This window comes from Botryllus schlosseri, chromosome 6 (assembly GCF_051294905.1).
Source record: "Botryllus schlosseri isolate E-star chromosome 6, Bs_hap1, whole genome shotgun sequence".
NCBI classification, from domain to species: Eukaryota; Metazoa; Chordata; class Ascidiacea; order Stolidobranchia; family Styelidae; genus Botryllus; species Botryllus schlosseri.
Window position 1 is genome coordinate 30,635,998 of NC_137241.1, and position 26,826 is coordinate 30,662,823.

The following is a 26,826-nucleotide window of genomic DNA, read 5'->3' on the forward strand; positions in this document are numbered from 1 at the left end:
CAACGTATAATACTTAATGTATTTGAAAGAAAAATGCAAATACCAATTTTAAAAAGCGGAAAATATATTTCATGTCTTCTCTCTAGAAAGTTTCAACGGTCTAACGTGAAAAAAGTCAAAGTCTTTTTTTCCAGATAGGACACGTCATGGGCTGCTAGATATAACAGGTTATTGCTAGACCACGAAACGATAGTTCCAAACGTTATGGGGGCCATAGTTACTGTGATGAAATATTTGGTACAAGGACAATGTGTGTGAACGGAATCATACAATCCGGTATCTGAATTATATTCAGCGATACTTTCTTTAAAACATATTTGTCACACCATATCTACTGTGCGCGAAGCACAACGAAAATTCTGGGTATTACATGACTTTTTATGAAAATTAAATGTCGGTACTACGTGAAAACCGCTCCGAAATTCCTTACGATATCTTTCTTATTGGGGGATTAAACTACTTTTACTTGACATACTGAAAGTAGCGAAAAGTAAGTAAGTAGTTCACAAAATATTACGAAGTAGAAGTAGCGAAAAAAGACTACTTGAGTAAGTACCAGAAGTAGAGGAAAACTACTTGAGTACTTTGAAAAAGTAGAACTACTTCGTTACTGACCACCTCTGGGCTTTATTGGCAATGCCACACTGATGATCCGATGTTGAAGTTTGAATGTTGGATTGTAACGGATTTATTGGGTATCGTGACGCAACGATCGCATCGATGCCGTCTGGGAGCGGTGAGAAGCAGCGCAAACCGCAAACGTATCGGACTATCGGCCATTGCTGAACAACCGATTGAGCATTCACACTCTCACTCTCGTGCGCACTTGCTCCTGAGCTGCTCAGACGGCATGGTTGCGTCACAATACCAAACTCCGTTACAATGCAACATTCGAGACTGAGTTTTGGGGGTTCCAGGACCCAAACCATGGTCTATTGTTGCCTTCTATTGCATCGGACAGGATTGGATCCGAATCATCGCACTGCAACGGTACTCTGCGGTGCAAAACTTCAGATTATTTCACGCGTGACTGCTGCAGTCACCAAACAGGCGGCGTCCATCGCAACGATTGAAAGTGCTCTGCAAACAGTGGACAAAAACAGTCGTGATCGGCAGAACATTTACTGTTTACAGGTTGGTAGATCTCCACTTAAAGATATTTCGTTGTAAATTTACATCCTCTGTGATGGTTAATTTATCGGCAAATGACTTTCGAGCGTAGGTTATCAGAAATGCAACAAGTTTTAACCAACAAATTACACTCAATTCGAACCAGTATAGAAACGAATGTATTGATGTTCAAAATTTGAGATTTCAAATCATAGTATTTGCGGTGCGTAGACCTATAATAAATAATTAAAGAGTTTGCCTTCTGACACATAGGCTATCATCTCTTTTTGTCGCCTGTCCTTTCATATTATCTTCTTTTACTTTTCATTCAGTGTGTATGCCTTCTTTTTACATCGCCCGGGCCAGGTGGGCGTCCGATTTCGAGGACTACTTCAAGTCGTTTCGACACCTTCCTATCTTTCGTTGTATCGCAGTCTTGTGATTTTTTGAAATGATGATATTGTTAACAATAAATTGAATTCAATTGAATAGTATACCTATTTTTTCCCTACATCCATAAGTATTCGGCAGTTTTGCCAGAACCGTAACAAAGATTAGCTACCTTCGATTTCTCAAATCGATTGCATACCTCAGAAAATCGTTTATTGACTGGTACATGTTCATAATTGCCACCCCCCCACCCTGGTCGAGATATTTTTGTAGACAACAAAGTTGTGCGTCTGTTGAGAACCACTGCACTAGACCCCGAATTTTGACACGAGCAACATCAAATCCAGTTTTGAAGCAAGTTTTTGTGGTTTAATGCCAGACGATGTCAGAAAACCCCGGAAATAGCAAAACACAAAGTGACGGTCGATTGATTTTATTTGATGAAGAGTCGAAGCGCTTGCGGCCATACGATCCGACAAGCAACGATGCCCCAGAGTTAGACCACGCAAAGCTAGACTGTCGGTTCTTCACAGCCGTGGCGTTGGGTCGACACATCTACGTTCTCTGTTCCGACCAGACCTGCTTGTGAGTTCATAAACAATGTTTTGACTCTCTGCTCTCAAGATACTGCTAAATTTCATTTGAAATCACGTTGTACTCATTTACTTTCTACTTTTTCCATGATGCTGTGTGTTGTCGTTTTTCCTATGTATTTTTATTTGTATTTCATTAGTTAAACCACAATTGAATAATATATTCACATAGAATAAACCGAAATATTTTCAGCTGACACTTGTCAGCAACTAGTGGAGAATTATAAGGTGCATTGTATATCAACAATCATATCACGAAATCTAACGTCACCGGCATGGAATTTTGAATAATCGAGGCAAAGGGATCATTAAGGTCAATGTGCCATGTTTAGATGGTTCACAAACTCCTTCCGTTGACACAAACTAAGTTGGCGAATTTTGATAAAAGTCGACTCAAAGGCACCCAAATGAATGTGTGAACTGACCAGCCTCGCGCGACGACGCGAAATATGTCGTCTTCTGTAGTAAGATGATCCTGGGTGGCTAAGCTTCGTTGACCCTGTTGTGCTGTATCCAGCATCCCGTCTATACCTTGCTTATCTGTATATCGCATTTCATCCAATTTTATTTTCAACTATTACAACTACTCAACTTTCCAAAACTCACAAGTATAACTAGAAGTAGCAATTCAAAGACATCAAAACTAATTCAAGTAGAATTATATCTGAAAAGTACTCAAGTAAAAAATAGATTCACTAGCTACTAGAACCACTTCCTTTCCAAAACTTGCTTCTGGAATTAGAATTAGAATCAGCATCTAGAACTAGAATTACTCAAAAACCAGTATGTAGTGGACCGTCTTCTAACTAGATTGGTAGCAATCTTGGACAACTAGAATTTTCCTAGAAGTGTAATTGACTGATTAGAGCGAAATGCCAGTAATCTAATTCTAGTCGAATTTGTGAAATGTTTCTGTGCTGTCATTTCAATTTTATTTCAGATTTTCCTGAAAATGCTACAGGAGAGCGGCATTTGCCATTCTCGTGCTTATGACAATCAATTCTGATTTGATACAAACGGAACTTGATTCAGGTCAAGTTTTTGGAGTTTGAGGAATTTTAATCTAATTTGGAAAAAACTGTGTAGCTATAATCTAATTTTGAAAAGCTGAAAATTTTATAGTTTTCCAACCCTGATTGGTAGTTTGTACTGTATGTAAGTTATCGATTTGCACGGTTGCTGACAAAAATTCTGTCTCTCTCTCAGACGGTTGCACTACCGCATCGAAAACGCGCAATGGGAACGAATGCCGGACATGAACTTCAAACACGGGTGGTACCCGCCATCTATCCGTTTTGCCGGGTCACTGTTTGTGTTCGGTGTAGCTGCTGACCACCCGCCATCAAATGTAGTCGAACGAATTGATCCCACGGTAGAGAAAAAGTGGTCGCAAGAGAAAGACAGACAGATAGCTGTGAACGATGTGGGGTTGGTGACGTTGGGTCAATCGATATATTGTATCGGGGGTTGGGACGGAGATAAAGAGACTGACGCCTTTGCGTCATACACCCCGTCTTTGTCGCAATGGAAAGAGCTGGAACCGCTGAGACGTTGTAAACATTATTGTTGTGCTGTCGCAGTTAATGAACAAATCTTCGTTATCGGTGGTTGTGACGAGAGTGTAGATTTGGAAGAAGTGGAAAGTTACCACGTACTATCAGGTAGAGTACTCAAGTATATTTTGCCGCTTGTTCTACTTACTCAAGTGAACACATTTTGAAACACTTCCACTTGTACTTCAGTTTTTTTTATCCCAAACTACTCGCTTTTACACAGGGTTGTCATGACTCGACTAGTGTCACGATTTTCTAATGACTCGAGTCATTTTCTCAAAATACAGAAATGACTCGACTCGAGTCAATCTGTACATTGACTCGACTCGAGTCAATCTGTATATTGACTCGACTTGGACTCGAGTCATTGCGCACGACTCAATCCAAGTCATATGACTCGAGACTCAGACGGCCAAGACAGTCAACCTGTTGTTATTTGTCTATTGGTACTGGTACTGGAAAATGCGACCAGAAACTGCTAAAAGTGAGTAAAATAGTATATTATAAATGCGAATCATTCGATGTCACCAAACAGAGTTATAAAAAGTGGATTTAACAAAACTTTAACTTGAAACTGAGCAGTCAACGTAATACCATGACTCGGACTCGAACCTCTGCTCGCTGACTCGGTGGTGAATTGAAAATGACTCCACTTGACTCGAGTCACAGCCAGAGGTGGTCAAAGTAGTCAAGAAAGCTACTCAAGTAGAAGTAGAAGTAGTGACGAAAAAATCTACTCAAGTACGAGTAGAAGTACTTATTCCATAAGCAACCTAAAACTACTTGAAGTAGAATTGACTGACTTTAAAAGTACTCAAGTAAGTAAGTAGTTGTGAAAACGATCCTAATTCGTTCACATGGATTGTTAAAAGGTGCAAAATTGAGATATGCGAATGGTGACGAGCTTGATTCATATTGATGCATAATCCAATTTTCGATAACATAAGCATTCATTCCCATCATGACAGTATTGATATGGAAATGCGATACTAATTCTCTGTTTTCTCGAACAGCATGTTTTAGAAAATAGCATGGTACGGCGCCATCCCCCATATTATAAGGCCCGTAGTTTATTCAAAGAGCAATACGTAGAAGTTATATAGGATACAGTGTAAACACTTTGCGCGATTGGTAAACGTTAATAAAAAATATGTTGGACCGTAAAAATACCATATTGTGTAGCTTTATTTCCGGAAATTAAAGGCATTACTACACTTTTATACTTTAACATGTATGTTATCCAGACAAAAAAACTGATATTAATTATAACTCAAAGTACATGATACTGGGAATTAAAAGTGAAACATAAATACTACTTCTAAAAGTGGAACAAGTATATCATGCCTTTAGTACAGAAGGTTTCAAAGGTGGTATGCTAAAACAGCTCTAAAACTAAAAAAAAGTCAGTGTCCACTTTGTCCACGTAATCTAGCATGTCCATGACGTGTCCTAATCTGGAAAAGTGGACACTGACTTTTTTTTAGTTTTAGGACACGCCATGGACATGCTAGATTACGATATGACAAGTAAATGCTAGATAGCGCAACATCAGTTTCAAACGTAATGATGAGTCATATATACTGTGATGACTTATTTCATATGGGCGCAGAGGTGGTAAGTAACGAAGTAATTCTACTTTTTGGAAGTACTCAAGTAGTTTTCCTCTACTTCTGGTACTTACTCAAGTAGATCCGATTTTCTCTACTTCTACTTCGAAATATTTTGTGATCTACTTACTTTTTGCTATTTTCAGTTTGTCAAGTAGAAGTAGTTCAATCCCCCAATACAAAAGATAGCCTGAGGAATTTCGGGGCTGTTTTCACGGAGTACCAACATTGAATGTTTATAAAAGTCAAGTAGAGCCCAGAAATTTTTTGCGCTTCGCGCACAATAGTTATGGAGTGACATATATATGTTTTCACGAAAGTATCAGTCAATATAATTTAGGTAACAGATTGCTTATGGTTCCGCTCACACCGCATTGTCGCCCATATCAAATATTTTGTCACTGTAAATATATGGCCCACCATAACGTTTGAAACTAGCGTTTCGCAATCTAGCATTTACCTATCCTATCGTTATCTAGCAGCCCATAACGCATATGTCCTGCAAATCTGGAATATCGTTTTTTTTTTGGAACGTTACACCTGTTTTAGCAGATCACCTTTGATGCTTTATGGACAAAATATATGAAATATATTTTCCGCTTATTAGAAGTGGTATTTGTACTTCAATTTCAACTTCATACTTTGAGTTCTAATTACTTTCAATTCTTTTGTCTGCAGAACATACATCTTGAAGCATAAAAGCAAATTGCCTCTATTTTCCGAAAATAAAGCTACACTAGATATAGATTTTACGATCCACAATATTTGTTATTAACGTATACCAATCGCGCAAATTGTTGAAACCGTATCCGATACAACTTCTCCGTATTGCTCTTCGCCTAAATTTTGGCCATATAATATGGGATAGGGTGCAATGCCATAATATTCTCTAAAACGGGGTGTTTGAGTAAACAAAGGGTTAGTATCGCATTTCCATACCAATACTACCATTTGCATCTTATGATGCGAAAGAATGCTTATTCTGTCGAAAATTGATACCTTCTGGGATGCACCAATACGAATCAAGCTCTCTGCAACTTCCGCATAGCTCAATTTGCCGCTTTTGACAGTCCATGCGAACGAATTAAGACTGTTTTCAAAACTACTTACTTACTTCAGGTAGTTTTAGGTGACTTATGGAAAAAGTACTTCTACTCGTACTTGAGTAGATTTCTGCGACGCTACTTCTACTTGAGTAGCTTTCTTGACCACTTTGATCACCTCTGTATGGGCGAAGGGCAACAATATGGTGTAAACGGAAGCACGCCAACCCGCTACCTAAATTATATTCACTGATACTTTTGTGAAATCATACTGGTCACTCCGTATTCACTGTGCGCGAAGTGCGACGAGAATTCTTGGCTTTACTCAACTTTTATGAAAATTAAATGTTGATACTCCATGCGAACAGCCCCGAAATTTCTCAGGCTATCTTTCTGATTGGGAGATTGAACTACTTCTACTTGACAAACTGAAAATAGCGAAAAGTAAGTAAGTAGATCACAAAATATTGTGAAGTAGAAGTAGCGTAAATCGGATCTACTTGTGTAAGTACCAGAAGTGGAGGAAAACTACTTGAGTACTTCGAAAAAGTAGAAGTACTTCGTTACTGACCACCTCTGGTCAAAGCTATAAAAGTGAGATTGACTTGTGACTTGGTTACAATCATGCTTTTACAATTTGAATTTTGTATTGGAAGCATTTGCCTATTTTCTCTACTTATGATTTTTACTCGAAAGTTTTCACTTTTCAAGTCGAAACTAGGCCTAGAATGCTCATTTATTTACTTGGTTGTAAATCACTATTTGTACTACTTGGGTAGCAATTTATGTTACTTCTACTTCTACTTGATCACCAACGACGACTAATTTGAGCACCGTTGGTTGCCACTATTTTTGTCCAATTCTTCCTTCGGTTATGCATAAAACTTTGCTATTAAATATTCTTTTATATTATGGTGCAATGCAGAAACTAGTCGAGTTCTAGTTAATTCAAGGCATCAAGTAAACAAACACAAAGTCACTTCTGTGCACTAGAAATTTAGAATCCTGTCCTGATCCAATCCTGTTTTGGAAAAACTTTCCGGGATTCCTGTTTGATTCCGAAATTCTGACACCGTTCATCTTTACTGTCAGGGCAATGGACTACTTTGTCAGATATGAATGCAGGTCACTACAACGCTAAAGCTCATTACGTGGACGGATGGATTTATGTCGTTACCAGAGACGACACTAGCGATAAAATGGAGAAATATGATATAGCGAACGATAAATGGCATGTGATCGTACCGACAGGATGCGTTTTTCACTGCCTTGAGTCTGTTACGATATAATTTTGACTTTAAGACCCTTTTATGACTTAAAAAAGATTCCCTCAAGAAAATGGTTCTTAACCCCTTGTCTAATTATAGCAAAATGCTGGTAGTGAAATGTTTTTGAGTTCTCATTTTATTTCTGGATTTCATGAAAGTGTATCGTGCGATACAGACATTTGTCATGTCATAATGCTTATGAATTCTGTTTTGATATGAACTGAACTTGATTTTGTTGTATTTCTTTCTGCTTTGAAATTTTTCTACAAATTGAGTACCGTAATTCTAATTCAAATCTAATTTTGGAAAAGCTGACAATTTTTTTTTCGTCTGTCTCTGGAGATGAAGACGCGTAGTCGAATTGTGACCGTGTTGTGGTGTCATGTCGTGTGCAGTGGTATACGAAACCCTGACCTTTTGAAATGACGATTCTATCTTTACTATTTATCAGTTCATTTGCAATTTGTATCACTGTCGTGAAACACTTTCCAAGGTGAAGCATCGCATTTCAGAACTGCTATCTGGTAGACAACAGAAGTCGCAGTAATATGCAGTAAATAATATATTATTCTTGTTTTTTCTCGATAATCATGTTTTAATGGTTTTGTTCGTTCAACACCGTGTTAATGCAGTCGATTGACTGCACCTGTATTTTATGGTCATGCATTTAGGCGTGTGGTAGATTTTCGTCACTCAAATTTGGGTTTCGCCGAAGGCTTTCATATTAGTGCAAGTGTCCACCAGAACCACTGACGATGGACATCCGTAGGAAGCGGAAGTCAGCACCGTTTTCTTCTACAAGCCATCTAGAAGTGCTGAACGCCTGGTTTCTTGCTTCCAAATCTTCAGAACTTCATTTTCCATGTCCATGGCCAAAGTAGTTTGAGCATGTCTTATGAATAGGGCGCGAGCTATGTGATGGATTAGCTGCATGGCAATGTTATCCGTATGACGCAACAGTTGGTTTGCAAGCTACAAGTCCAACAACCCCAGCTAAGCATGACAAGTAGAAGTGGTCAAGTTTTCATGAGATAGCTTAGTTAGTCTGTGTGTTTATAAAAATGCATTTGTTATTTTGCAAGTAAGAAGCCAGTCAAAGGTAGGGATGTTCAAAACCTGCGGCCAGCTGGTCATTTCCCTCCAAGTAGTATTTAAACTGTGAATCTTAGCCTAATTAAAATGCACCAGTCAGCATTTAGGGGTGCAGTAATACTACAGCATGAAAGCTGTTTTGTTATACAACGGAACCTTTTATGTATTTCGAGTCCTACTGAACTGATGCAACGTTTTACTGCAACTTTTCTTAAAATAAAACGTAACTTTCTCATGATTATAGTGCATCAAAAATTTCCCCTACTCTTATGACATTTTCACTGATGATGCAGCCTATAGAATGTGACTACTTTTGTCGAAAACCGGTTCCACTACAGGTAGTCTAAAAACAAAAGCGCAAAATGTTGCTCAAAAGTAATTACTGTTTTTTAGGAGAGAAATGATTCGTGTGTTTTCAGTGAGAGATTGGGCTCCAACTTTGCGTCAGCAGCTGGCATAGTATTTGTTGATTCGGTATAAGACTGAAATGATATCCTCGATGCTGTTCAACAAATTACAAAGCGAGAATCTGTCCTGGATTCACCCGAGCTGCGTTCAAAACACATTTTAATCAACGCCGAACGGACTTGTAGCCCAGGGAACAAATCACATAAACTTCCAACGTCAACTATCTACGCACCTTCGCAGGCTGGTTTCAACGCAAAACATAAAATTTCTCTCACATTTACAACTTGAAACGCTCGAAATGTCCTCAATGAAAGTGTCTGCGACATCACAAGCTCAAATGTTTCAAGAATGGAGTCAAGGCGTGGAATATTCGATTGTAACCGCTTTTGTCTTCAGGTATTCGTTCAAAGCATCTTCGCCTGTGAATAGATTAGTGCAAGTTACCTGCATATTCAGAATTATAGTGGTCAAGATCACTTATAAGTAGGGCTGTGCAAAATCAAAGTGCCGGAGTGATTCGATCTTGAATCGAGCATTAGGCTTCGAGTCGGGTATTCGCGCATCAAGTCATTGTGATGGTATAAATGATGTGATATCTGCCAAGTCGCAATCAACCCACATTATTGTCACAAGGTATGGTGGATAATATACCGAATTATCCTTCATGTGTAGAACTGGCTTTTGTCTGTGGTGGTGTAAAGCGTTCACTGTACATATGTGAACCTTCCACATCATCCATACTGTTATGAGTTTATGCCTTGTTTAATCAAAGAGAATAGCCGACATGGCGACGCCCATATCGCCATATCACAAAACGCAGTTCTCAAATACACATTGCCTGCCTGATCCATGGCGCGAAATGAACCGCCGCGGACGTGACATTCACAATTACAAACAACGCCATAGATATCGACGTTATTGATTGGTAAGTGGCTTTGTAGTACCGGCGTTATAACCTAGGCGTGTAGCGCAACGTTATATGTTACCGCCGAATACTTTGAGAATTAAGAAGTTGTTCAGTAATTGGATTTTCGGAATCAGTGTGGCAGTTACATTCGACTATCATCAGTTATAATAAATTTTAAGCTATTTACGTTGAAGTGCGTTATCAATGGTGAGGCCTGTGCCTATTCTCTCGTTTCCAGCTTCATTTTCGAACCATAAATACCGGTTTTTACAAAGAAAATGTGGCGCACACCACAAATCCCATGTAGTGAGCATGAACGTCACGAAATTTCAATTGTGACGTAACAGGTATGGCTCTTTGGGAGTTCAAATGGAAAAATAGGACCAATGTGGCTCTTCGGACAAAAAAGATTTCCGACCACTGCTCTATACAATGCTACTAGTATTCAGTCGCGCTCGATATAAACTCACCCAAGTCTTTGCCAAAACCAGATTGTTTGAAGCCACCAAACGGCGCTGCGACATCAGTCTTGTTGTATGTGTTCACAAACACAGTACCAGCATCGAGACGATCACTCACGTAGAGAGCTTTGGAAATATCATTGGTAAAGACGCCCGAAGCCAGACCGTACTCCGTACCATTCGCACTTTTGAGCACTCCGTCAATATCGCTGCAATGATTTAGAGGTGGAGGTCAGAGGTCGTGGGCAGTAACAAAGTGTTTTTGAAAAGTACTTCAACTTGCAACATTCACTCAAGTGGGTTGCTTTTCGACTACTTCTGCTCGACAGTTCGTAGGCTTACATTTTAGACTTGGAATTGTGCAAAGTAAGAAGTAGTTTGTAGTTTGTACGATCGGAGTAACATCTTCACGAGTGAAATCAAAGAAACTGATTAGATTTTCGACCAATGGACCTATTTCTATTGAACTATCGATTTTGCATTAGTTGCGAAGACGCATATTGCATTTTTGACAAACTGCGCAGTACGCATTGACCAAGCTACTTATTACTTTCAGCATGTCTTAAAAATGGCTACTTTTACTTGTAAATAAGGACAAATTGATGCCGTCACTTCTACTTGTACCAACGACCATAGCTTTGAGGGGGCAATCGTCTCTTGCGAACATGAATCAACTGACCCGTCTTTAAATCTGGACACGACCATCACCGGCCCGAACGATTCTTCCTTGGCCACAAACATGTGATCGGTGACATCGGTAAGCACCGACGGCTCCATAAAAAGCCCCGGTCGGTCGCACTGCTTTCCGCCGTACATAAGATTAGCCCCTTCCTTCACCCCGACCTGACAATACTCGACCAGCTTCAGTAGGTGGGCTCTGTTCAAAAGAAATAACGTTTTTTTTGTGAATTGTCTGCTCACTTCAAGGGTCGGAGTCGGGTAGCTAGAAAATATTCACTTTTCCAAATTGGATTGCAATTAGAATGATAGCTACACAGTTTTTCGCAAATTAGATTACAATTGGAATTTGCAAGAACTTGGAAATTGAATGCAATTCCGAATTAGAAAGAATTACAACAAAAATCAAGTTCAATCTCATAAGCACAAGAATTGCAAATGTCTGCACGGAAAGCTTGGTTCATTTCGCACGAATTCGTTCCCCTGTAGCATTTCCAGGAAAACCAGAAATCACAATACAATTAAATTGAGAGCATAGAAAGATTTCACAAATTAGAGTAGAATTCGATTACCGGCATTTCGCACTTATTTACCTAATTAGACAGCTGCCCTTATCGGTCTGGGCACAATGATTCGAGACAAAAGTGAGATACGATTTTTTTTCAAGAACTGAAATGATACTCTCTTTGCCACTAAGAGTTAATTCGTCAACGGGAATTATAGTTTCGGTGAGTGTTTTCCACTGTGGAAGTCTTGAAAACTCGATTGGGCGTATTGCAGCATGCCAAACATGTATGACAAAGCTATGCTCATTACTGGAAATGGCATATCTGTGAAGTCATGATCAATCCACAGCATTCTCACAAAGTTCAATGATAATGTATGGTCAAAAAAATACAAAATCATCTGAATGTGATGTAGAAGCGGCATTATATTCTTTGTGATCGCATAAAAGGTGCATATTTGAATTTCACGCATCATCCGTTCCGTTGTGGGCTACTCGAATACTAGACTCGAAGCCTCATTCTCGATTCAGAACCGCATCACTCCGGCATTTGATTTTGACCTTACTTGTGATTCTGCGGACCATGGTCGGTGCTCGCGTCCAGAGGATTTCCGATTTTCATTTTCTTGATTTCCTCGATGATTCTTCGAACGAATTCATCGTGGATGGAGTCTTCCACAAAGAGACGTCCGGCGGCGATGCAATTCTCCCCTTTGTTGAAGAACACAGAACTCATTCCCTGCCAATTCAAGAGAATGATTAGATGTCTACAACAGACTTGGATAATTGGACTAGATATTTGTACAAAAACAAAACAAAAAACTGTGCAGCTATCATTTTAATTCTGGCATTTGGAAAAGCTGGACATTTTCGCGATTTCCATTGGGCTTACTCACAAATCGAACGGCTTTGTCCAGGTCACAGTCGCTGAAAATGATGAGGGGCGATTTACCGCCAAGTTCCAAAGAAACTTTCTTCAGATTGCTGAGAGCAGCGCTGTAAAATTGGAACGAAAATATAAATGACATTTAAAGGTACAGAACTCCAATATACAATTGAATAGTGTATTGATATTGATATGAAACCGAATATTTTTGGCTGACACTCGTCAGGGGTAACCTGTCAGCAACTAGTAGAGAATTGGAAAGAACATTGCATATCAACGATCGTATCACAAAATATGATTTCGTCCAGTCATTCGGACGACTTCACTCGATACTGTGACGTTGACCGACCCTAAAACTACTTTCTACTCTACAAAAATACAAATTATAAAAAGTCAGTAGCTTTGCCTCAAATGTGTGAAGTAGAAGTCAAGTAATGCTACTAAAATTGAAGTTGAAGTGACGCCTCGACTCAATTACAATGCAGAGTAGCGGTTTGCAAGACACGCTAAAACGACAGGGTCAATTTCAATTGAATTATATATTAATATTGAAATAAACCCACTAGTCGTCAGCCAAACCAACCCGGGTTTATCTCAATACGAATACATTGTTGATTTGCATATTGAAAATAAAAGAATATGACAGCAACTCGTTTGCAAACCTCTTCATGATCTGCTTTCCGATGGGGGTTGACCCTGTGAAACCCAGCTTTCTGATATCGGGGTGGTCGGCCATTCGTTGCCCGATGTTGCTACCAGCACCCGGCAGTATGTTGATCACACCCGGAGGAAAACCAGCTTCAACGACAAGCTCTGCAAACTGATAACATATTTCAAAATAGGAATGGTTTGCACGAAACCAGAATTGGACTACTAATTCGTGCCGATAATCTAATTGTTGGTTAATTTGAAAAAAAAACTGTCTAGCTATTATTTAACTCTAATCAAATTTGAAAAGGTTCATAATGATCTAGTTGCAGAAAATAATGGCTTACTTTCAAGGCGGTCAGAGGTGTGACTTGGGCCGGCTTGAGCACCATCGTATTCCCGGCAGCCAGACAGGAAGCCATCTTCCAAGCCAGCATCATCAACGGATAGTTCCAAGGAATAACGATGGCGCACACGCTGCAAATGACCAAACCATTTCATGTTGAGCATCTTACGAAATTTATACATTTTAAACAGGCTTTAACGAGCACACAATTTCAATATAGCAACAATCAATACGCTCATTTAGCGGATTTATTCAGCTGGACGATTTTCTACGGGTTCTCGCCAGGAGCGAACATCAGTAAATGTGATTTTAACCAAATTTAAAATACAGATATCATTTTGCTGTTGTGAACGTATTATGACCAACACAACACTAACAAAATATTCGCAGGGAATTTAAATGATGTCACAGAAACAGATACAGCATAAAATGATTCAGGGAAACCATGTCTATCGGCTGATTTAATAGTATTATTTATTGCTATTTATAGGGTTTCCCACATGGGCCTCGCCCTCAAGTCTTTTTCAGCGGGTGGGCTTGGGTCCAGGGTTGTAACCAAGTCACAAGGTTCCGAGTCACAAGTCAATCTCACTTTTATAGTTTTGACTCGAGTCACGTCGAGTCATTTTCAATTCACCACCGAGTCAAGTCCGAGTCCAAGTCAGCGAGCGGACGGTCGAGTCCGAGTCATAGTAATATGAGTCGAGTCAAAGTCATTGTGTTGACTCACGGGTTTCCAGTTAAAGTCTTGCTAAATTCACTTTTTCTAACTCTGTTTGGTGATATCGAATAGTTCACATATTTATAATATACTAATTTTCCTCATTTTTAGTAGTTCCTGGTGGCATTTTCAAGTACCAGTACCAATAGACGAAATCCCAATCATTTGGTCACTTTACTATTCTTCGAAATTACAGTGAAATATCGGTCTTGGCCGTATGAGTTTCGAGTCGTATGACTTGGTTCGAGTCATGCGCAATGACTCGTGTCCAAGTCGGTTCAATACACAGATTGACTCGAGTCGAGTCATTTCGGTATTTTGAGAAAATGACTCGAGTCAAGTCGAGTCATCTTAAATCGTGACTCGAGTCGAGTCATTACAACCTTGCTTGGGTCATGAAAAATTTGATACACCATAACAAAGAAGTTCAATATTAATTAATAAATATACTAGTAAAGCAATAAGCTACTGCTGGATCTGGAGTTTGATTTCTTCCCTCTACCATCAGTGCAGCAATTAAAACATTGTGATTCCATAGTGACGATATACTCTTTTATATTATTTATATACCACTAAAATGTATATTCAAGTTCTGCACCCCAAAAATGTATCTTCATTATTTCGCAAAAAGCACAAATACGAACCCGATCGGCTCCTTTTTGGTGAAAGTCAAGTTTCGGTTCGGATGTGCCTGGTTGATAGGTATCGTGGAGCCGTGAATTTTGTCACACCAGCCCGCGAAATACCGGAACGTCTGGATGGACATACCCACATGGGTTTTCAGAGCGAGGGTGTAAACGGCCCCCGAGTCAAGAGATTCAATCGCAGCCAACTCTTCTTGTTTCTCCTCCATCAGATCTGCGATTCTGAAAAACAAAACAGGGCTGTTTTTCCTACCCATAATTGGACAACTTTTTATTTTTCAGCTTTTCCAAATTACTCACAATTAGAATGATAGCTACGCACTCGAAACTTGAATTCGATTCTTAATTAAAAACGTGTTCACAAAAATTAACTTGATATCAAGCAGAGTTCATTCTCACGCAAAGCTTGGTTCGTTTCAACCTTTACACTTCTGTAGTATTTTCAGCAAAAACCAGAAATCAGATCAGCGCAGGAACATTTCACGGACTGGATTAGAATCAGATTTCCGGTATCTTTCTCTAATCAGTCGAATTCGACAACTAGAATTATGTTCACCCTTACTTGTACATGAGCCTGCCCCTATCACGAGGATTCATGGTGGCCCAGGGTCCCTCGTAAAACGCCTCCTTTGCCGCCTCTACGGCTTCGTCAACGTCTTCTACGGTGGCTTTGGAAACTTTGCAAATTACCTGCAAAGCAAGCCCAAATTCAAAGGTGATGTTGCCCATCATAAATATCGGTATATGCCATGAGAGACATTGGCAATTACCGTAATTTTCCATGTATAATCCGCAAATTTTCACGATTTTTTGCCCTAAAATCGGGGGGTGCGTATTATACATGGGAACAACACGCTTGAAAAAAATCTCCCTCGATAAAAAACTTGAAATCACACCTTTCTTCATGTTTGTTTCCAATCGCGCATCACTTTCAGCCATCGTGCCCAGTAATTCGTATTATCAGTGTAACAAACGCGCTACCAATTAGCAAAAAGCGTGTTGCCAATTAACGAGAGTCGTCTGCACAGCACACAATCTCCTGCTGAGTTGATTTGCCGTTTGCACGCGAGCGAAATTAGGTCATTCATTGATCGCGGGACGGCGACAGTCCTCGCTAATTCATCGACAAGCCATGTGCGCAAAATATAATCGCTTGCGTAATCAGTCGCACCTCCAACAGGCGTGGTGTGCACGACATAACCGTTGACCTGAGCAGTCGCATCTGACCTCTTGCGCAAGATGTCGCGTCGCTGGCCTCGGAGGCTTTGGCTGCTCTCTACTATCGTTTAGAGACAATGCCGTTAATTGCATAATAAATAGCGATGGTTATGTCATGATTGTTCGACAGTGACATCGCAGAACAGAACACCATCGTGTACTAAAACACAGCTATTCATGTACTGCGAATGCAGGGTGCGTACTATACATGGGTGAAGGCTTTTCCCCAGAATTTGCGTGCCATTTTAAGGGTGCGTACTATACTTGGAAAATTACGGTATTGTAAAAGCACAGTATTGTAGTAAGTAGTCTGAAAACTATAATCTGCAACAGCTTGACTGGGAAGTGGGAATATTGATCCATATCATACAGCTCACCAATGTCCAGACGCAGCCTATAGTTTATTTCATGCCCAAGCACAGTGATGGCCGTAAAGCTGTTCAAATAGATGCTCTGAAGTTTGTAAATGCGCCTCAAGCTAGACGCCATATCTTATGAGTGTCGTCTGAATGTATCGAGATTATCGGTGAAGGTGATGGTGATTGGGTTCTATTGATATCAGCCGGGCTCTAGATTTGAGTTCATAATGAGGCTACTCAAATACTTGACTTGACTAAAACCTCAATACTCCAGAATTGAATGACCCGAGGTCCCTTGCCCAGCGCTAATGTAGCAACACATACCGATTCGTCCGCTGGGTTTATCGAGTCATACTCCACTCCGTCGGAAGAATCCAAGAACTGATTGTTGATGAACAATTGATGCGGCATCGTCAATCGCATTCCGTTCGCTTCTGCGACTGCGTAATCAACTTCAAGTTTCTCTTTCTCTTCTAAACCACGCAAGATCCGGACCATCTATCAAAAAGTGCAAACTTCATCGATAGGTGTTCGAAGTCAGGGTTGGCACTCAAAAAGATATATCAAAACTAATTCAGTAGCAACAGACATCACGTTCTGATAAGTACTCCAGTAATTTTAAAAAGTAGGTTTGATCGTGGGTTAGTATACTTCCATACAGTATATATACATTGGTCTACTTTCAGCAGTTAATCATAGCCGGCAACTTTTGAAATTGCAGAAAGAAAAAGGACCAATAACACAACAAATTGGTATAGTCTCTGGAAATAGATTCAGTCACAGTGACTGGCTATTTCGTCTAGTTGTCATGGCGATTTCTTTCATAAAGGTGATACCTTCCGAACATACCCCAGAATTACTTGGCACTGTACAAAACCTAAAGCATAAAAATGTAGTACAAGTCGTCTTAAAGCATAATCCCTTGAGTAAGTAAGTGCAAGTAGTGTGCAAAGTACATTTATAAGATGAAAAACAGAAAATGCCACAACTGCAACGAACAACAACAAAACGACCTCTCTCTCCACGGGACGCACGAGCTCTGTGTCCCAATATTCACGACCATCAACCAACACCATTCGAACTAATTAACGAGCAATCAATCAGTCTCACACGCTATGATCGGCGTCCGAGGTAACAGTCAGCACACAATATCTACACAAAGTCACAGGTAGGCAAAACCGACATGTATATTTCACAAAAGCAGAGGTACCAACCCCCATGGCTAGGGTGCTCACAAACCTTTTGAACGAATTCAAAGAACGTGGTCGCCATGTAAACGTCTTCGTTCTTCATCGCGACCGAAGTCTTCTGTCGAACCTCCTCAACGAGTCTGCCAAAAACAAACATTGCAATCTCCTGAAAATTTCGATCCTCTCAAAACAGACCTGACAACGTCCATGGAACCGGCACCGCTTTTAAAGAAGTCGGTTTCGTCTGAGATTTCTCGATTCAGGATTCCTTGCCACGATTCCCTCACAGATTTCTCCATGACTATTTCCTCCTTGGTCAGTTCGATGGTCTCGGTGACATTTTCAAGGCCGTATTTCGAGGCGGGCCGCATTTGCCCGTCCTCGTATTGCAGGTTTTTGACGTTCACCTGAATAGGTTACATGCTGACTTGTACAAACTAGTGGATATTTAACCCTACTCCCGCGGTCGGCCTCCAGGCCAAATTTTAATACATCAACCAAAAAGTTCATAAAACGCAAACAACGGGACTTGAACCGACGCCCAATATATCGCCGTGATCAGGAAATAGCAGCCTAACCAACTGAGCTACTTGGAAGGCTCAGGCGAGAGAGGTGACGATGATATTCAAACCAGTCTACGCGATTTCTCAAAAGTGAAAGAGAAATTTGTTTTTCGTTTTCACGTGACGTGATACATAATCCTTCCCATGGTGAATGACCACGTGGTTGTCTTACATATCAATTTCGGCATTCAAACAAGACACTACTGAGCTTGAAATCTTTACGCAGTTGAGCGCACCGCGACTGGGAAGTTTTCGTTATAAGCGTTACTCACGGCCGCCGCTGATTACGTCATCTCGATAGAGGCAACGCACGTTGTAATTCGTGTTTATTTGGCTTTGCCTGGTCCAGTTATATAAGTTCAAATCCATGTTACTGATCTTATAGATACTATTGATCGTATATAACTAACAAAATGTTCAATTTGCCACTGCACAAGGCCATCGTAAGTAAATATATTAGCCTTGTTTGACACTTCTCATAGGTGCGCGATTTCTCTTGTTGCTTCATTTCATATCAATTTGAAACGTGTTCTACACATCGAATGTCCGATACAGGTTCGTCAGTATATTGGCATATGATCAACATCTATTCATTGAAGTCTACAGTAACTTCGTATAACATATAAAACGGATGATTCAACTGTCTGTATGATGTTGTTATCACAGGCGCGAGTACCGTACACTCGCGCCAACTTACACATACACACCCATGTCTGCAGTGTTTAGCACTGGCGTTGTGTAACTTATATAAGACCAACCTTCGTGATACTGATCTTGTTGATTGTTATGGACTGCATCTAACTATGTGTGTGACATTCAACTGTATAAGACAATCGTAAGTGAATGTATATGGCCTTATGCGACAATGCTCATACGTGCGCGGCATTTTTCACGTAACAGCATATTGCTTTATTTCACACCAATTTGAAGCGTGTTCTATCCAACTAATTCCCGATATTATGGTTGCAATGAACTCTTGCGATCAATAACTACTCTAAAACGACAACTGTGTCTGCTTACGACGTGTAGAACGGAAGAGATAAGGAATTATAAGATTAGCGTTCATTCAGGCGAACTGAGCTACACATTGTATTTTGCGGGGAAACGTTTTTATGTATTCAATCTGTATTTTGAACAGGTTATGCCATAAGGCAATGGGTTATATATAGCTGGTCGTATGCGTATCGACAACGCAAGATGTCGTTAATTGATTGAAGCGTGTTTGTGAAAAACTGTGCATGGATCCTCTAGGATCCACCCGCGGCGAAAGGGTTAACATGTGTAACTAGAACCACTCACTATTCAAGATACGCAACTGGAACTAGAAACTTTTCCAAGATTCCCAACTAGAACTAGTCATTTTTTAAAACTCGCAACCAGAACTAAAAGTAGAATACCGATATGACTAATTGAGGTTTACAGCCTTCCACAGTGTAAAATACTGTTGAATGGAAACTATAATTCCCGTTGATAAAAGAACTACCAGTAGTAAGGAGTGTATCATCTCAGTACCGGAAAAAACATCTCTACCTACTCTACTCAAATCATTAGAATGAATACTCGATTCAGAATAAAGTGCTCAAATCATTATGCACCGCCTTACTGCTGACGGATACATACAATTTACCTTTTTCCCATCGCTGCCAAAAAGGATCAATCCGTTCTTATGAACGATCGCAGGACGTTCCATCCCTTCCACTTTCACTTCTGTGCCTGTTGGTAGCTTGCTCCGGTGAAGCGACGAACCATAAAATGTGATTTTCTGAAATTTCAAACATTCGATTCATTAAATGAGGTGGTCAAATCGCTCGACATTGCTACTCAAATAGACACAAGTAGTAACGCAAAGGTCTGAAAAGTACTCGATTAAGTAGTTTCAAAAAGCAGATTTGGCGGAGTGCCATACTTTTAGTAGTTAGTTTGAGGAGGCTACTATCAAAATTGCAAGATACATCTTAACTAGGGCTGTTCAAAAAAAAAAAATTTTCTTCTTGAAAGTTTACGGACTATTCGATAAAATATCTAGGTTGGCTGAAAACACTGCAAGCCACATTTGGCTCAATTCCAACCAGTAGAAGCAAAGCTTTTGGAGCTATATTGTACTGGCATTCTCATGAAATTGTCGGGTTGTCTAAGGGTGGAGCCCAATTTCTCTGCTGAGTGGCGATTCTCTACTCAGCAACGATTTCGTTACTCAACTCACGCCAAAAAGTATACTCACACTCAAATGCGTCCAGATCGGCACTCAAATCTAAGTCAGCACACCACCAGACTTAAGTGTCAATTTTCACGGTCGAGCAGCCAACTGCAGGCAACTCCCGCCAAATACCGGAGTACCGGTATTGTCGTATGTAGGTACACTATTTCTAGATCTAAGGTTCTGCTGATCGAATGACATCAGTGGTGCTTGGACGGATGTTGTGTTTATAATTGCATTTGTAATTATCTTCTGTACCCTTTCGACTTCTTGTCGTACGGCATCTCGGTATACCGAAATGGTAACTTCTGCAGTCTTTACTGCGCTAGCATCCCACGCCGTCGCCGTTCTTACGGCGACAAAAAGCCCAGAAAAAGACCCGACGAAAGAAAGCACTCACAAGGAATGGAAAGAACTAGAAAGGGCCGTGGCTTCAGAAAGATCAACATTGAAAAGAACTGTGACATCGAGCACTCTAGGCCGAGCCGCCGAGGTGGATGTCAGTATAAAAAAAAGATCGCAACTGCGTGTCGTTCGATATCCTCATATCTGTTCATTACATCGCATTGTGTCTTATCGCATTGTACATTGTGTGCGACTTGTACAGATGAAAAATATGACTTGGCTATTATTATTAATATTACGCATGCTCTTCCCACAATTAAATAGACGAAGCATCTTGAACAGACCCCTAGCATGAACCTCGATCAGCTGATAGAGTTCCTGCATGGTAATATCAGTGTTGGGGCGGAGTCGCTATGCCTTCAAGCCAATTTAGACGAAAGCAGCAATAAGCTATTGGAAACAAGAAATACTGAATATGTAAGGGAGAAAATTTCGGGTGGGTCTGGGTACTTCGGGAATTTGAATGGTAGAGGGGCAAAGTGAATGGTTCAAAGAGAATTGGAAAGAAATCCTGAAAATCTGTTAATTTTTCAATTTTTTTTTACCATATAGATGCATTTATTTTGTTCTTTCAGGCCTGCACTTACGTGTTCGCCTGCTGTGAAACTTCATAAATTTCGAATGGGTTTGTTTCGTCTTGCAAATATACTTCTGTGGGGCATAGGAACGTTTCGGGTATCTTCAAGGGGTTATATATTTCTATTGGGTCATCTTCAAAGAGTGTGGATCAACTGAGGGTATCCATTGCATCTAGATAAATCAGTGAGAACTGCGTCTACTTTGTAGGTCAGTGACGAAATAGGGACGATAGCTGTAGTAGTCAAATAATAGAACCACAGAAATTTAGTTCAAGCAGGCAAAACCTACTTGAGTAAAAATACTTTGTAACTGACCACCTGTCTCTCTCAAAATATCTCACTTTTCCGTCGATCTGCGCCCAAGCCCCCGGTACTTTGTCATTTCCCCGAATGAAGTTGTGAATCTCTCTCGCCGTTTGGTCGAATTTGATCTCTGCGTTCTTTTTCCTCATGATACCTTCGTACGTGGCACCTTCCTCCGGCTGGGTGATTCTCGGAGCCTTTCCGTCCGCGATCAGTTGAACGGCTTCACCCTGAAGACCGACATTGCAAATTTTTGAAGGCAACTGTTGAAATTGTGCTGCAATTTTACACAACTGTGAACTCACTATGTAGGGCTGTACTTAAATATGTACCTTTTTTGTGGACATAAAGAACATAATCCAAGTTCCACATGACGTTATAGATGATTTAGTATTTTTCGACCATACCTATTTCATTGCACTTTGAGACAATGCTGTGGAATGATCACGTCTTCACAGATATGTTATTTCCATTAACATGCATAGATTTGTAGTACATGTTTCATATGCTTTGATATCACCAAACGAGATTCAAAGACTTCCACAGTGGTAAATAGTATCAAATGTGTAGTGTCAATAATAATAGTATCCAAAGAGTGTAGAACTTCAGTACTGGAAATATTCATTTAACACTACTCAACTCGAATCATTAGAATTGATACTCAAATCATCGTGCCGAGCCCTATTCGTTGGCCGTTAAAAAGCTAAAATTATTCTAGTCGTGCCATCAAGCAAGCTCAGAGAATGACAAATCATTAACAAACCATGGCTTTGATTCCTTCTGGGTAGAGAAAACGATTGTAAATATCGTCGACGGTATCGTTGGGTTTCACGTCGCATTCACGTTGAAGGAGTATCGGTCCTGAGACACAGACAACGATATATCAGACTTAAGCACACTTGTATCCTATAATCCAGTTGATGGTTGACGAACTACTGGTTTTTGAGTAAATCTACTTTTAGTTGCACATTTTGAAAAGTGAGTAGTGCTAGTTCAAGTTGTGCATTTTGAAAAGTCAGTACGGTAGTTATAGTTATAGTTGCGAGTTTTGAAAAGTGAGTGGTTGTAGTCCAAGTTTTGAAAAGCAAGTAGTTATAGTTGCGAGTTTTGAAAAGGGAGTAGTTCTAATTCTAGTTGTGAGTTGTGAAAAGTAAGTAGTTATAGTAATAAGTTTTGAAAATTGAGTGGTTGTAGTTCAAGTTGCGCATTTTGAAAAGTGAGTAGTTCTAGGTGTGCATTTTGAAAAGTGAGTAGTTATAGTTATAGTTGCGAGTTTTGAAAAGTGAGTGGTTGTAGTCCAAGTTTTGAAAAGCAAGTAGTTATAGTTGCGAGTTTTGAAAAGGGAGTAGTTCCAATTCTAGTTGTGAGTTGTGAAAAGTAAGTAGTTATAGTTATAAGTTTTGAAAATTGAGTGGTTGTAGTTCAAGTTGCGCATTTTGAAAAGTGAGTAGTTCTAGGTGTGCATTTTGAAAAGTGAGTAGTTATAGTTATAGTTCAAGTTTTGAAAAGTGAGTAGTTCTAGTTCTAGTTGTGCGTTTTGAAAAGTGAGTAGTTCTAGTTCTAGTTGCACATTTTGAAAAGGGAGTAGTTTTAGTCCTAGTTGTGAGTTGTAAAAAGTCAGTAGTTCTAGTTCTAGTTGTGAAGTGAGTAGTTGTAGATCTAGTTGCGAAAAGTGAGTAGTTGTAGCAGGGTAATTCTAGTTGCAGAGTTGTGAAAAGTGAGTGGTTCTAGTTGCGTAATTTGAAAATCCAATAGTCTGAGCAAGTCGGGACTGAATAAACGGAAAGTTCAAAGAATCAGAAACCTGTGTCAAGACCATCGTCAGCCCAGAATATCGTGAATCCACCTCTTTTGTCACCGGACATCAGTGTCCTGAAACGCAGAGCTAAAATTCAACTCAAATGCACAATCAGTCACAGCAAATGTGAAATGCTAAACATTAAAAGACCTATCACTTTCAGTACCGGTACCGCATTAATTGCATTATAATATATTTAACTTTAAACAAGAACATACCAGTTGATAGCTGATGCCCCACGGTGTCTGGGTAGTATGGAAGGATGATAAATAATGGATCCGTGTTTCGGATGATCGATCACATTCATCGGAATAAACTGAGAGCAGAATGGCAAGACGTTCAATTCTGCTCCCACCGAAGCGTATTTTTCTACCACCTGAAAAAAAAAACACATGGGTTGGCTTTAAGCAGATTTTGACGAAAAAATATTTCGTGTCACTTCTGGTATTGGTTGACCTTTCACCCTCCACCTTGGGAATTTGAAAACTGGAACATCATCTTTTTCGGCTCTTGTTGCTACAGAATTTGAAATATAATTTGAAATGTAACGGAACTACCAAAGACACTGCAATTTAGGTTGGGCGAAATCGAGTACCTGAGTGATTCGATTTTAAATAGAGTATCGCTCATTATAGCGTTACGATGTGGAATGTTAAAATATGCATCTCTTATGCGATCAAAAAGAATATATAATACCAGTTCTACATCAATTTAAAGACATTTTTGTATATATCTACCATCTTCACAAATATGTCATTTCCAGTAGTGTGCAACTGTGCATATTGCATAGCCTTGTACTAGCCTAAATGTTTCATATGCTGCGATAGGGCCTACCCATAATCAACCGCCATGCACCGTAGAACCTACCGAGTGGATCGGCCTTTCCTCCAACATCCGGAATTGTGAAGACTCCGACAACTTGGTGTCCGCTACTCCTGAGCAACGAGTACGTTTCCGCACCGAATAGAGACTGTCCAATAATCGCTATTTTCATTTTATTCGCCCAGTATTGCTGAAAAAGTTTGAAACAGTTACATTTGGTAATGAGCAAGTATAGTTAATTTCAGCATTGCCTGTGCAGTGCTAAAAATAGTTTATTTACGACATTTTTCCGTCTTTGTTTTTTGCAGTTTTGGCATCACCAGAAATTAGTAGGCCTACTGCTAGACTTGAATCATCCATATGAAACATTTCAGTTTGGTATTCATTATTAACAAGAATATGAAAAAAAACTGACAACGATGTTGTATAGGCCTAGCCTAGCAAATTAGCTCGAGACAAAATGACCAACTGCTGCTGTAATATCAAAAGTCAATAACCTTGATCCTAACATTTCAATTTGTCCAGTATAAGAATCCTCCTTGGGGGGCGTGAAAGCTCTGAAAGGGGGCACGAAGGAGCGGTCAACTGAAAAATTTTACCTCTAATTGATGCGTGTTTCTCTATATATAAACCAAATTTCTTATTTTTTAATTCTCTCGTCAACAGTTATAACTTCCCATGCCATCAAACAATCTGTTGGGGTTGCTAGCATCCCGGTTGGATTTTGTTATATGACAATAAGGGGGCACGAAATTTTTCACTATCATAAAGGGGCCGTGTCTAAAAAAAGGTTGGGAACCACTGGTTTAAAGGCACTGTTTTTCAATTACACTTCACTTTATAAATAATTATCATAAAAATATACTTTCTACAAAAAGCCATATTTTTGTTACAGTATATTAGGACTTCAAAATGATACGACTGTTGATAAACATGTTGTATGTATGTCGTACATATGTTCTTTACAATTCTCTATTAGTTACTGATGATTACTCCTGACCAGTGTCAGCCAAAAATATTCGGGTCTGTTTCAATATGAATATAATGTAATTGTATTTAATTGTAGCATATCGAAGTTGTCCACCTCCAATAAGAAGCTCTTCACATTCAAAATTATATTCATGTCAGTTTTAGCACCTGGTTTCAGGAATGCCAAATATAACAATGACTGATCTGGTGCTATGCTCGGATTTCATGACTGTTATATCCCACCTGATCCTTGCATAACTATGTATCACATTTCACCCAATTGCATTTTCTTATACATGATAATTGATATTGATATGCACATTTGACAAATAAAGATTATCTCTCTCTCTCTCTCGTGTGAAAGGAGGTTATGTCATTGCCGGGAGCTTGCCCTTAATTGCACCACCAAACTAAAAATAACATCGTGCAACGTATTGCTGTCGCCTTTTGGAAAATTAACGTGGCGTTTTTAATAACTAACAGATTGCAAACAGAGTATAAATCCGAAAACAATGTCTAAAATAGGCTATAGTTCATACTGTGCGGATATTTATAGTACCGGCTGTTCGAGTTATGACCGGATCAATTCGGTACGATGCATTTAACCTCCAGCAGCGCAACGTAAACATTACGGAAAAAAAAACGCATCGTATCACATATTACGAACTCGCAGACCGTGCAACGCACGGGGAAATGCAGTACTGGTAATTACTATCACAACAAAACTGACTTACCGAAGAACTCGCGAAAAACCGACGACACGTACGGCTAGCGCCCAGCATTTTTGAATAAAAATATAGTTAATATATTACCAATTAAATAAAATCACTTGAACTTCCAGAACGTTACAATATATTATAAAATTCACATTTATTTCGAATCGTAGGTCGAGGCCGTTCACAATTCCATTTGTGTGCCTTGGAATCAACTTTTATCAAAATACACCAACCAAAACTCTGTCAACAAAAGGAGTTCGTGTATCACCTAAAAATAGTACATTGAACGCTCTCTCATTCGAAATTTCATGCTGGTGACGTCATATTTTGTGATACGATTGTTGATATACAATGTTCCTTTCAATTCTCTACTAGTTGCTGACGATTACCCCTGACGAGTGTCAGCCGAAAATATTCGGGTTCATTTCAATATGAATATACTATTTAATTGAAAATTCACATTGTTATTCGTTCGACAAACCGTCTACAAACAATACTCGGCGCGTCGTTCGAGCGTGACGCTGATATAAACGCCTTCCAGCAGAGCCAATCTGAATTCAGTTTCGTGGGAGGCGTAACTTACTATGGGAACACTCTTGAAACAAGAGGTGAAGGATACGCCAGTAGCTGACCTATAAATCTTTTCAAACCTGCACTAACTTGCGGCACTAAGCAAGTACTTTGTCATATAATATCTCCCCGGATCATGAATACACAGCACATTCATCCATGTCCTCTTGCAATATTTCTACGGTGTGAAACGAGCAGAAATATCGACGATTCACTATAAAAGCTTTACACGAGTGTCGAATGTCAATAATGATGACAGAAATCCCACCCATGATTGA

At 39.7% G+C, this 26,826-nt stretch overlaps 2 protein-coding genes across 3 annotated transcripts; one reads left to right on the forward strand and one right to left on the reverse strand.

The window, feature by feature from the left end:
• The first annotated feature begins 771 nt into the window (after positions 1-771).
• On the forward strand, positions 772-8,215 carry LOC145440681 (uncharacterized). The gene is made up of 4 exons (XM_080318408.1): positions 772-1,134; positions 1,880-2,085; positions 3,300-3,754; positions 7,389-8,215. The coding sequence occupies exons 1-4, from the start codon at positions 883-885 to the stop codon at positions 7,583-7,585; spliced, it is 1,110 nt and encodes a 369-aa protein (XP_080174534.1). The 5' UTR covers positions 772-882; the 3' UTR covers positions 7,586-8,215.
• Positions 8,216-9,206: 991 nt separating this feature from the next.
• On the reverse strand, positions 9,207-26,561 carry LOC145440636 (cytosolic 10-formyltetrahydrofolate dehydrogenase-like). 2 transcript variants are annotated; one of them, XM_080318330.1, is made up of 21 exons: positions 26,430-26,561; positions 25,997-26,121; positions 24,339-24,483; positions 23,911-23,987; positions 23,690-23,847; positions 23,478-23,545; positions 22,437-22,534; positions 21,712-21,903; positions 19,818-19,952; positions 17,823-18,034; positions 17,677-17,767; positions 16,762-16,935; positions 15,423-15,550; positions 14,861-15,082; positions 13,497-13,626; positions 13,164-13,321; positions 12,512-12,611; positions 12,182-12,354; positions 11,112-11,309; positions 10,442-10,641; positions 9,207-9,483 (listed from the first exon to the last, which is right to left on the reverse strand). In XM_080318330.1, exons 2-21 carry the CDS (start codon positions 26,042-26,044, stop codon positions 9,419-9,421), a joined length of 2,772 nt encoding a protein of 923 aa, XP_080174456.1. In that variant the 5' UTR covers positions 26,045-26,121; positions 26,430-26,561; the 3' UTR covers positions 9,207-9,418. The 2 variants fall into 2 exon arrangements, with proteins under 2 accessions (XP_080174456.1, XP_080174455.1); XM_080318329.1 differs by lacking the exon at positions 26,430-26,561 and having other exon boundaries at positions 25,997-26,132.
• Between the last annotated feature and the right edge of the window lie 265 nt (positions 26,562-26,826).